Genomic DNA, 12448 nt, shown 5'->3' on the forward strand with positions numbered 1-12448 from the left:
TATGTTTCACAGTTTTTAACTACTTTTATATTTGTTCTAGGGAAAGGGGGGTGATTTGAACTTTTAATACTTTTTATATTTTTTTATATATTTTTTTTTTACTTTTTTTTTATTTTTTTTTTGCATTTATTAGACCCCCTAGGGGTGTTGAACCCCAGGGGGTCTGATCACTAATGCAATGCATTACAATGCTAATGCATTGCAATGCATTGCAAAAAAGCATCATCTCTTTTGCAGGCTGTATACACCAGCCTGCAAAAGAGAGAATTTGCAGACCGGCTGGGAGCCTTTAACAAGGCTCTCGGCTGTCATGGCAACATGACGTCGGCCCTGGAGCATGCTCCAGGAGCCGGCAATCCCTGCCAAAATGGCGGCGCCCATGCGCCGCCGGGAAAATGGCGCCTCCGGCGCCTTTGACAGCAGCGCCGGAGGGGTTAATGCCTCCTATCGGTCCGGGGACCGATCGGAGGCATTAGAGCCGGTTGTCTACTGCTTAAAGCAGTAGACACCCGGCGGCTATGACGGCCGCCCAGCTCCCGGGCGGTCGCCATAGTTACAGACCCGACACGCGCCGTACTATTACGGCGCATGTCGGGAAGGGGTTAATTGTTGGGGTTGTTGTGTCCTACACAACCCCATAAGGTGAGCTGCTTTCTATTTGCTTACCTTTACTCATACTTGTGCTGAATTTACTACACTAGGGTCGGCTCGGTGCCGTATTTTTCTTCTTCTCTTTCACCATTTGGGGCACATTTAGCACGTTTAATATGCTGGTAGAAAGCCGACAGTGCGCTGAATTCAGTGCACTGTCGGCTTTTCCGATCTGTGCCCCAGGTGAAGAGTTATCGGTCCCGGTACCATAGCTCTTCACTGTCAGAAGGGAGTTTCTGACAGTCAGGAATGTTCTTCCTCACAGCAGCATCTATAGCGCTGTACTGTGAGAGCGGGCATGGCTTACTGCCCAGCGATGACACCTCAGGAACGCCCCCCCCCCCCCCCAGTACTTGTCTACAGACGAGTACTATCGGGGAAGTGGAGGCTTTCCTCCCCGCTCTCACAGTACAGCGCTATAGACGCTTCTGTGAGGAAGAACGTTCCTGACTGTCAGAAACGCCTTTCTGACAGTGAAGAGCTATGGTACCAGCACCGATAACTCTTCACCGAGGGCACAGAACATGAAAGCCGACAGTACGCTGAATTCAGTGCACTGTTGGCTTTCTAGCATCGTATTAAACCACGTGTGCCCCAGATGGTGAAAGGTCCTCTTTAAAGACTTTGTAAACTTTCAAACAACATTTGATTTTCTGGCAGTATTTCTGTCATTAATATATTTTATAATATACTTTATTTACAAACTTTGGCCCCCTTGAAATCAGGCATTTTTTTCTCCTCATTTCTCTATTGATAGCTGTTTATAGTCTTGTGTGAAATGTGGAGAAAATGACGGTAGGGGAGGGTCACTTTGAACAGATATATCTCCGGTATTATAAAACATACAGTAGAACCTTACCTCTGGTGTCGTCTGGAAAAGAAGATTCTCAGCAGATGTTGATAAATATCCCATTCCTTACTGTGTTTTCAGCTAATGATCTCTGGAAATAACACTGTACATTAGGGTGGATTCACATTACTGTTGGATGTCCGTTCTGATACTGTCCGATAAAAAAAAAAGGCGGACACCTATCATAACAGACATTAACAGACACCAACTGATGTTCATGTGTCCGGTTTTTTTTAACTGATCCATTTGATGTTTTTATACTGTCTGTTTTTTGCTTTTTTTGGTTTCTGCTTTCTGAGCATGCACAGAAAAAAATAATAATAATGGACACTTGACGTCCGCCATGAAGCAGTTTTTTTTCAGGGTCACAAAAGTCCTGTATGTCGGAATTTTTGTATGCAAAAAAAAATGGACATGTGTCAAATATAGTGAATGGAATTAAATCAATGGAAATTTTAACTGATTTGTGACTGTTCAGCTTATGTCCATTGCTAAATTTTGTAACGGGCAATAGCAATGGACACTACTAACCCCAGCGATAGTGTGAATGAGAATGAGAATCTTCTCTTGCATACAATACCAGAAACAAGTTTCTAAGTTTTATAATGCCCAAGATATAAGTGTTTGAAGTGACCCTCCCCCACCCTCATTTTCTCTTTCTTAAATTCAAACGCCTGTATACCATACACAATGTCACACTGCTAAATGTCAACCACAGATAGTGAATATGGTAGCGTTGCAACAAGGTCCCCACATTTGTGGAAGTTCAAACCTGATAGATTTCAACATGATCACATTCACTATGATTAGTTGCAATTCAAAAAGTGTGGCATTGCAACCGTAAATCATGGTGTCAAAGTGACGGTGTAGCCCCAGCCTAAATAACACAACTGCAAAAAGTTAAAGTAATATTTTACAACATGGTCATCATATGACTTCAATAAAAAAAATATATTTATGTAGCGCCAACATATTCCGCAGCACTTTACACATGAAGGTCCATAAACATACAGTATTTACAATGTGACAAAGAATTAAACATAGGAGTGAGGGCCCTGCTCGCGGGAGCTTACAATCTTACAAGAGGTCAGAGGACTTGTTTGGTACAATGGTCCAGCCATCATATAACTGAAGCTTTATGAGCAATGAATATACAGATACTAAGTGCATGGAGTGCAGGGTAGCTTCTAGAAGGAGGGAACAGGATCTGAGGAATAGACTACGAAATATAGGTTAGGATAAGAAATGTTAGTGTAGTGTGCGGAGATGTAGTACACTGTGATCAGATCATGTGACAAGCAGCCTAAACACATGGGATTTTATAGTATTTTGGAAGCTGCCGTAGTTGGGTATTAGGCTACATTAACATGACGGTGAAAACTGGCCATGCAACGTTTGGTTTTTTAACAGACGTTGCACGGCAGCATGACTTTCACTCTCAACGAATGGCGCTATTCTCATTACCATTATTTTGATGTTCTCTTGGACTGTCAAAAAAAAATTGACCATGTCGTATTTTCATCCGTTTTCATGGATCCCATCATACAGCAAAATAAACAAGTACTCTATGAAAAATGGTTGCCTCAAAGAGACAAGACGGCCGTGAAAAATGGAAGTTTTCCGTTTGCTGTTTTGTATCTCAGTCATTGTGCATATAACCGTGATCTGATTGTCTGGGTAAAGCATGCCAGAGTATCGGTGCAGCTCCAGATAAGCCTTGGAAACGGGACTGGGATGTTCAACTTAGGCTGAGGCCCCACATAGCAGAAACGCAGCTTTTTTTGTTGCAGGTTTTGCTGCAGTTTTTTGAGCCAAACCTAGGAAAGACTACAAAAGGAATGCAAAATATATAGAAAGCTCTTAGGGCCCCTTCACACGGCGTAAATGCTCGGCTCATTCCGAGCAGTACACGCGCTTCTAAACACTTCCCATTCACTTCAATGGGAGCACTCGTAAAGCCGGCTTTACGCACGCTCCCATTGAAGTGAATGGGAAGTGTTTAGAAGCGCTTGCGTGTACGGCTCAGAATGAGCCGAGCGCTTACGCCGTTTGAAGGGGCCCTCATAGTGCTCTCTTCTGTTCAACCCACTCTGGCTCAAAAAAACGCAGCAAAATCTGCAACAAAAAAAGCTGCGTTTCCGTAATGTGGGGCCTCAGCCTAAGAGAGGAAAAAAGTCTAAGGTCATTGGCAGAACGGAGAGGACGGTTATGGCGGTAGACAGTGGCGAAGAAAGAGATATAAGGAGGTGAATCTGTGTAATGGTTTGTTAGAAATTGAGTGAGTCCGGCTGTTACATTTAGGACAGAATAGATATTTCAGCAAAAAATTATTCAGAGAATCCAACGCAAAAATACCGTATTTTGCGGACTATAAGGCGCACCGGACTATAAGGCGCATTACCCATGAGCGCCTTATAGTCCTGCCTAGGTCCATATATAAGGCGCACCGGACTACAAGGCGCAGCGCTGTCCGGTGCGCCTTATATGATTGAAAGCGGCGGCCGGCAAACTTTGCCGGCGGCCGCTTAACCCCCCGCGTGCCAGCCGCTTCTATTCATTTCAATGGTACGCTTCCATTGAAATGAATGGAAGCGCTCGGCACACGAGGAGTTAAAGAACTTCCTTCTTGATCACGTCGGAATAATCTCCTTACCTTTTTACCATAGCCAGCGCCGCCTTCTTCCGCAGCTCCGTCTCTGTCTTCTTTGGGCCTCATGGATGACGCATGCGCAGTCGGCTCTAACAGGCTCTCGCAGCCAGAGCCGACTGCACATGCGTCATCCATGAGGCCCAAAGAAGACGACACGGAAGGCGCGAACACAGCTCAGGGAGAAGGCGGCGCTGGCTATGGGAAAGGTAAGAGACGAATAGTCTTTTAAGGCTATTCCGACGTGGTTAGGGGGAAGAGGTTCTTTTAATGGTAGAATCTAGAGTTGAGCGAGTACTGTTCGGATCGGCTGATCTGAACAGTACTCGCTCATCTCTAGTAGAATCTCTTTAAGCAGCGGCCGCCGGCAAAGTCTGCATGCCGCTTCCATACATTACAATGAGAGCGCGCTATTCAAATAGTTAGAGATGAACGAATACTATTTGAATAGCGCGCTCCCATTGCAATGTATGGAAGCGGCATGCAGACTTTGCCGGCGGCCGCCGCTTGACTCCTTGCGTGCCGCCGCTTAACTCCTCGCGTGCCGCCGCTTCAAGCCTTATATAAGGCGCACCGGACTATAAGGCGCACTTTCGATTTCTGAGGAAATCAAAGTATTTTATGTGCGCCTTATAGTCTGGAAAATACGGTATTTTAAATAAGCCATGACTAATACATTTAACTGTGGCATTGAAGTGCTTTATATAAAGTATTGAGTGCAGGGTCTTGTGCTGTCTTTCATTGGGTCGTAATGTAATGGTACAGGCCTTTTGTCGACAGTCTTGTAAAGCCATTGTAGGCCATTATAATATTAGACGTGGCAGTAGACGCACATCTGCGCAGCACACTACTTATTAACCAGTCACTTGGTTGAGTCTCTGAATTGTTAATTGTTTGGATATTTCATGAATATAATTGGTGACTTTGTGGAGAAGACAATGCGGCTGTCATTATTACCATTTCATTATACTACATTAATCCCTTTAGTTTATCTACAAGTGTTCACAGCTGTTGAGCCCCATGTACGCCAGCTAAAACAAAGAATTTGCCAATTAAAAAAAGATATATGGCCTAACATCTAATGATACCAGTCTGGCAGATCTGTGAGACTATCCCCAAAATAAGGATTTTCGCCATGAAAAAGTATCCGTCTGATTTTTTGCAAATTTTTTTTTTTACGCTTTATTGTTTCAGGTTGTCAAATAATATTTATTACAAGACATTGGACAGAGCTACCCAGTATGTGATCACAGCGGGTTAGCCAATGCATACTCGCCGGTGGCTAAACCACGGTGATCTACAAAAGCAGCATTGTGAACGAGATTTAATAAACCTTACTCACATGCTGTTACTAAAACTCGCAATGCAAAGTGACTTGTACTGCGGTTATTAAACGCCTGGCATATCAATATCAATTATTGCTGTGAGTTTACCCGCTGATTTCAATCTTTGCAGTCAAGAGAAACATGCAAGTGAGCTCCACTAAAAATCTCCCTATATAAAGCTAAAGCCCCATGTAAGCGAGCCATAGCCAAAAAAACGAAGCGGGATCGCATCAACCCCGTAGCGTTTTTCATAGAAAGTCTGCAGAGTTTACATCTTCTGACTTTCTGTCCCTATTATAACGATATGGAATACGTCAGGGTTTCCATAGGTATAATTGATGTGCTGTGATTTGCAACAATGCAATTGTTTTTGAAATCGGAACATTTCTGTTGCAATTTTTTTTCTGCAACGTGTAGATGGGATTAGCTGGAATCCGACTTTCAAGGTAGTGTAAAACGCAGTGGTTATATTATGTGAGGCCCCAACCCTTCTGCAGCACACGTGATAGAATGTCCTTGTAGAAATTCTGCACCGCGTTCTCACTTTGTTGCCCTGACCTAACACCCTGTCCACTGTCGGACACTTCCAATGGTAACTTGTCTTCCGGAGAACAAAAGGATCTAGCAGATGAAATCCAACTAGCCAACCTTTATCACTGTCATCATGGAAGACTCGGGCGACCCCCCATACACGTCTTGCCTAATCCATTGGCAGGTTCAGCCGATACACGGTATATTTAATGAATATAGCCTACTTTAGACTGCTTGAGAAAATAAGAAGTGGAATCAATTTGATAATAAGAATTCTCAGATGAATGTGTAAGAAATTGACATTTCTTTTTTTGTATTCACACTGAGTTTTTGTTGGCCAAATAAAAACTGGTGCGGAAGATACGTCAAAAAATTACACAATTTTTTTTTACACATTTTTAGGCACAGGATTTTAGCTCTATAGGATTTGATTTTTAGCGTGATTTCTGGACTGAAAATCAAGATACGGCAGGACACTTTAGTCACCGAATCACATTGAAAACAATAGGACTTTGATAGAGATGTTTCTGATGTGGATCTCAGCACAGAATCTCTCCAAAATCCACAATGAAAAAGTGGATGTTGGTTAGGCCAAGAAGTAGACTAGTCACTGCAGTGCCATTACCGCTTATATATTATTGTATTACTATTCCAGATAGCCTTGCTATTTCATGAGTGAATCTCAACAACTTTCAATACTGCCACCTCGAACGTACGGCTGCCAACTTTTCTTGTTAAAAATAACAATCCTCCTTCTTACAAAATAATTGAAGTCTTATCTAATGTGCTAATGGTATTAATGCGACGGTGTCATTTGTCATGTTTTTCAGGTCTGTCTTCCTTGCAATAATAACTCTGACGAATACATACCATCAGTTCATACAGTGAGATCTTCACCTCCTAAAGCTGGTATGGTAGGAAGGTGAGAAATAAGCTCATGAAAACTTATTACATTTTTACACTGTTTATATTTTTCTATAAAAATAAACTGAATTGGGTCACAATAAAATCACAAAAAATATAAATAGTTTAAGAAAAAAACAAACAAAGTTTACTGGTCCTCAACAGTCTACTGATGTTCATTGTTTGAAGGGGTTATCCATCTTTCTAATATTGATGGCCAGCTAATTTTAGATCTCTGAAGTTCCGACTTTCCGGGACAATGTGGCTCCTGGTAATTTTTAAGTGCTGGGAGCAGTGGCGTAACTACCGGGGTAGCAGGGGTAGCGGCTGCCACAGGGCCTGGGGCATTAGGGGCCCGACAACAGCCGCTACCGCTGCAGGATTTTTTTTCTTATAGGCCATGGCTGGCTGGAGTTACTCCAGCTGGTAACAGGCCCTATTTACTTACCGATCCTGGCAGGGGCTGGGATGGGTAGGTGACGCCTTGGGCCCCTACCAACACTATTATTATACTCTGTGGTCTTTTCAGACCCCCGAGTATAATGATTGGAGGCCTGGGAGAGGTAAGAGAACATAAAAAACATTGTTACTTACCTCTAACGGGCTCCAAGCAGCCTTCGGGCTTACTTCTGTGACCTCCCTTACATTACATGACCGGGACCTGTGTCCTTATGTGTGCAACACAGGCCCCCTGGGTCACGTGATGTCCTGGACATCATTGAAGATGGCCGCCATCAGCAGGAAGTGCAGCGGAGCCGGGGATAGGTAAGTAACAGTGTTTTTTATGTTTGTATCCCTCCTGAGTCTCCGATTATACTCTGGGGTCTAAAAAGACTCCAGAGTATAATAATTGTTCATGGGTGTCCACAATGGGGCATAATAATGTGGTGTGCAGGGGCCAATATGGGGTATAATAGTGAGCGCATGAATGTAGGGGGGGGCGCATTGGTCGGGGGGGCATGTCAAAAGTTCGCCACGGGGCCCCTCCATTCCTAGTTACGCCACTGGCTGGGAGCATTGTGGAGTAGGGGAGATAGTGGTTGCTATAAAGGCGGTTGTTTATAGGGGAACCAATTTACCTATTGGCATATTTTTGGCATGTGGGAGGAAACCCACTCAGACATGGGGAGAACATACAAACTCAAAACCTTAGGCCAATGTTCTCATAATTTCTGTGCGCCCATTGATGCACACTTAAAAATAAAACATGTTCTCTAAATTCCTTATCAGAAAGCCACGTGGTGAAGGCAAGAAATGCCGCAAAGTTTACGGAATGGAGAACAGAGACAAGTGGTGCACAGCCTGCCGCTGGAAAAAAGCTTGTCAGAGGTTTCCTGACTGAAGGCAGCTCCGATCTCACCCGCAGCAGAATGAACTGCGCTCACGGCGTAATGTACATGGTCTAGATTAAGCCCAACCAGAGTCCCTGCATCATCAGGGAAGATATGGGCTCTTATAGAGGTGACATATTGATAATACGGGGGATGCACAGTCTAAGATTGCATGATGATTTATGGGCTCTGCACTTCTCCCGTTTTCTACAAATATACATGAATTCCTTCACACATTTCTAGCAAAAAAGTTACTGAAGACTTTTTATACAAAACAACATAACTCTTTCCTTTCCGCTAAATCACTAGTTATGTTAAAAAAAAAATTAAAAAAAATCTATAAATATGACGATGAGAGGACATGCAACACAATGGCTGGTCTTGTGCAAAAAGACTGAAGACCTTCGGGCCTCTGGCTTTAGTTAAAGACGATGAAGCATGTCCAGACTATACAACGTAGTGCATTGATATGTGGGTATTTTTCATATCCTTGGGCAGTGCCATTTCGTCATGTAAATGTTGACCCTGATGGTACTTGACATGCCCATGTACTTACATAGTGACCACCATTCTTCCATAAGTGCTCTTTTCTTCTCTTCCTATGGACTGTTTTCTATGATCTAGTCATGCTGATAGTACGGACTGTTATCCATGTTAGACAAGAGACACTTTCAGTGAAGCGGATACACAAGGCCTTGTGCCCATGAGTGGTCCGGGCCTACTGCACTTTGTATCACAGTGGCGTTTTCTACAATTTTAGGTTTTTACAGTGGACATATAACCTACCCACAATGAAGGTGGTGATCTTCATGGCTGAACCAATAGACTAATATCTAATAGTGCCAAGACTGATCTATGACATGTAAACTGCCTCATGTCTCTCAATTGGGTCTGTCCTTCCATATCTTCCTTCTTTATGTGTATGTAACATGTCCACGTTCATTTTGTACTGCGAGAAATGATATTAACTATTTCATACCTAATACTTTATAAATAGTGTACCATTCCCCTTTTATTCATCCCAACTATTAATGATCCTCTAATCGGAAACCCAAATGGTATCAGCCGACACATACAACACAGACTCCATAGGAAGCCATTAAGTCTAAAAACCAGTCAGTGGATGTTAATATTTCTTATTGTCGGTGAACGTACCTATAAAGCGTATTCGTGTTGTGTGTGGATCTGTGTAAATCCCGTAAGCTGTTCCTTTGATGAGTATTTGATGTGGACTATTGTAATTATTGTTCATGTCTTCATCGCCTTCACTTGCTGATCTACGCACAGAATACGATACACACATAGACGCACTATTAATCTAAATTTCTGATACTGAAAATCCGTTCCATACATCTGAATAGGGTTTTCTGCTGAGCCCGTTCATATGAATCAGATATTAGAGTTGCAGCTTCTGAAGTTGACTTCAATTTACTCAGGGGTTATTGTAAGGAGATATTTGCTTTCTATCTGTTTTTTAGTCATACATGACCCCTAATCTTTAATATGTCACAAGTCTAAACAATTACTTTCTGCATAGGGCGGGTTCACATCTGCGCCCGGGGTCTCCGTTATGCAGATTTCCGTTTCCTGCCCCAAACTGGACAGGAGACGGAAACCTGCAGGCATTTTTACAACCTATTTATTTGAATGGGTTTGGAGAGCATCCGGCCGTGAGCGCCTGTGAGTGTTTTGTGTTCTCCGCGGCGAAACCGTTTTTTTTTTAACCGAACACAAAGTCGGACATGCAGGACTTTGTGTCAGGTATAAAAAATCAGTTTTGCCATGGAGAGCATAAAACGCTCACCGGCGCTCACGGCCGGACTGTCTGTCGGGTTTCTGTCTTTTGTCTGCAGAAGACGGAAACCCGACAGACGGAGATCAGGCGCAGATGTGAACGAGCCGTAAGCAATATTTTAAGCCGATTTGCTTAAAATATATGGCCTGAGTGCTCAATATGCCCACGTGTATCATTTAAAGGGTATGCGGCGGGCAATAACATGGCGGAGTGATAAGCAGTACAGGTGGAGATTTGGTGTTCAGTGTCTAATTGTGACCAAACCTTTGCTTTGCCTGTTACGTTTTGTGTGTTGGAGAGCTATAGGGCACCTATAGTGGCCATGTTGCTTTCAGGGACCAGAGGTTATGGTAGCACCAGTGTTGGAGTACTAGAGGATTCTCTGGGAGGCCCAGACTGTAACATAATACATGTCCAGCAGAAGTTACCCATATTTGAAGGCTACTATGGTATGTTTCCTAGGGGTTATTGGTAGCACATACCAATACTAATAGCCCATCACTTGTATAGTTAATGATACATCCAGGGCTCGATAAGACCCATTCCCTGTGGCAACCATTAGAGAATTAGAATTTTTGCCTATACAATTTCCTGCACTTATTATTGTATTGCGCATTATATTATATCGTATTGTTTTTTGCACTTTGTGACTCTTTCTATACTACAGCAACTCATTACTTTCAGTTATTTTCTTAATATAGCTTCATGGGCAAGCGGATCTTTGCCTCTAATCTTACTTTCCACACTCTCCTTTAATTCCTGGAAATTCACGTAGCCCACAGCAATGAGAGATGAATCAATTCATTAATCAATGTGCTCCACTGATCAAAGCGAACATCTGCCGGGTAGCTGTGAGTAACTGTGTGTTTGTGCTCTTTGCGGCATGCTATTAACCCCGTCACCGCCGTAACCTTGAAAGTAAAAATTAATGAAAATGCTAATTAAATGAAAGGATTAATACATTTAATTTAACTATGCAAATGACTAGTTAATCCCACATGTGACATGATAAACCAATTTAAGAATATTGGAGAATTTTTACTTATTAGGTTCCCAGGGGTCTTCTATTACTGTAATCTTTAAAAACTTGATATTTATGTTACTACAGAAATTCCTGCATTTTTAACTAAAGTACGACACCATACGTCACCTCCATGTATTGCTCATAGTGTATCGGTGGGTGATTATAGGTTATACATTAGATTACATTTCTTAAGTAGAAGTTATAGAACAAGAGCAAAGACGTGTGAGCAAGAATTAAGGACCAGAATAGCCATTTACTTTGTCTCAGTACTAGTTCTTGTACTGTTGCATATCCTTTGAATCTCAAGTATAATATATATTATAGTAACTGCATAGAAGCAGATCCTCTAGCTGCTATGGGACCCAAGGAGAAAGGGACCTCATGGGTGGTGTTAACTTATGCAAGGCTTCTTCTCTCACAGACAAGACAGCATTAGCCAACAAATAGAGATGGGCGAAAAGGTTCAACCCAAATATTCCAACTTGTTCTTTTTTATATGAAACTGAACAAATGGAAATTTGTCTTGGATTAACTAAAATGGCCGCCACAATGTACTATGGGGTCTCTTCAGACTTCAGAGTAAAATAGGTGGAGGCCCAAGGGAGGTGGAAAAAATTAAAACCCATTCATACTCATCTCCCGTTACCTCTTTTAGGCTCCAGTGCTCTCCTGGTGACATTCAACTCTGTTCTGTGACGTCATTGGTCCAGGATTAGTGCTGAGGTTTATGATTGACCTCATGATGGTTGATGTGCCCATGTGACTGTTACTGGCCCAATCATAGGCCATACCCGTCACAGCAGATGATGTCACAGAAGAGCGCCGGACAGCGCGAGAAGACCCAAAGACGTAACGGAAGGAGAGTATGAATGATTTTTTTTATTTTTTACACCTCCACCTATTACACTGTGGGGTCTGAAGAGACCCCAATAATGTCACTTTTCACTTTGACATAACCTAGGCAGCTACAAATTGGATAGATAGAGAGCCCTAGGAGTGATCTACACTATGTATAAAGACAACTTAAAGTGTAGTACGTACCAAACTTATTGACCCAATGAATCTTGAGAGGTTCGCCCATCTCTATCAACAAATTTGAAGGAAAGTTGCCAAAGGGTAATGCAGCCTCTTTTCCCCCTAAAGAGATAGTTAGAGAGTGTGGCAGCAAGTGAGTCCTCCTCTCCAGCATGTAGGGGGCGCTATGGCTGCAGTCAGGTTTGCAGAAGCCATATGTTTGGTACTAACAATGGAACTGGATTCTCATCAGGTTTTGTTGGTGAAGGTTTCCAATCTTTATCGTATGAGCTCCGATAAAGTTTTTAATGATATATACATCGCTTACAAAGAGATATTTTACACATCGACATCAGTTGTCAAGTTGTAAATTGTAT

The 12448-nt window shown here is 42.6% G+C and overlaps 1 protein-coding gene across 1 annotated transcript in view; it reads left to right on the top strand.

The window, feature by feature from the left end:
- Nucleotides 1–8302, top strand: part of ZNF704 (zinc finger protein 704) — a 74340-nt gene extending 66038 nt beyond the window's left edge. Inside the window, exons 7-8 of the mRNA XM_075272120.1 lie at nt 6835–6926; nt 8138–8302. Of these exons, the coding sequence (XP_075128221.1) occupies nt 6835–6926; nt 8138–8249 (204 nt within the window). The 3' untranslated portion in view covers nt 8250–8302. The remainder of the gene's footprint in view (nt 1–6834; nt 6927–8137) is intronic.
- Nucleotides 8303–12448: the final 4146 nt, after the last annotated feature.

This window comes from Leptodactylus fuscus, chromosome 4 (assembly GCF_031893055.1).
Source record: "Leptodactylus fuscus isolate aLepFus1 chromosome 4, aLepFus1.hap2, whole genome shotgun sequence".
Taxonomy (NCBI): domain Eukaryota; kingdom Metazoa; phylum Chordata; class Amphibia; order Anura; family Leptodactylidae; genus Leptodactylus; species Leptodactylus fuscus.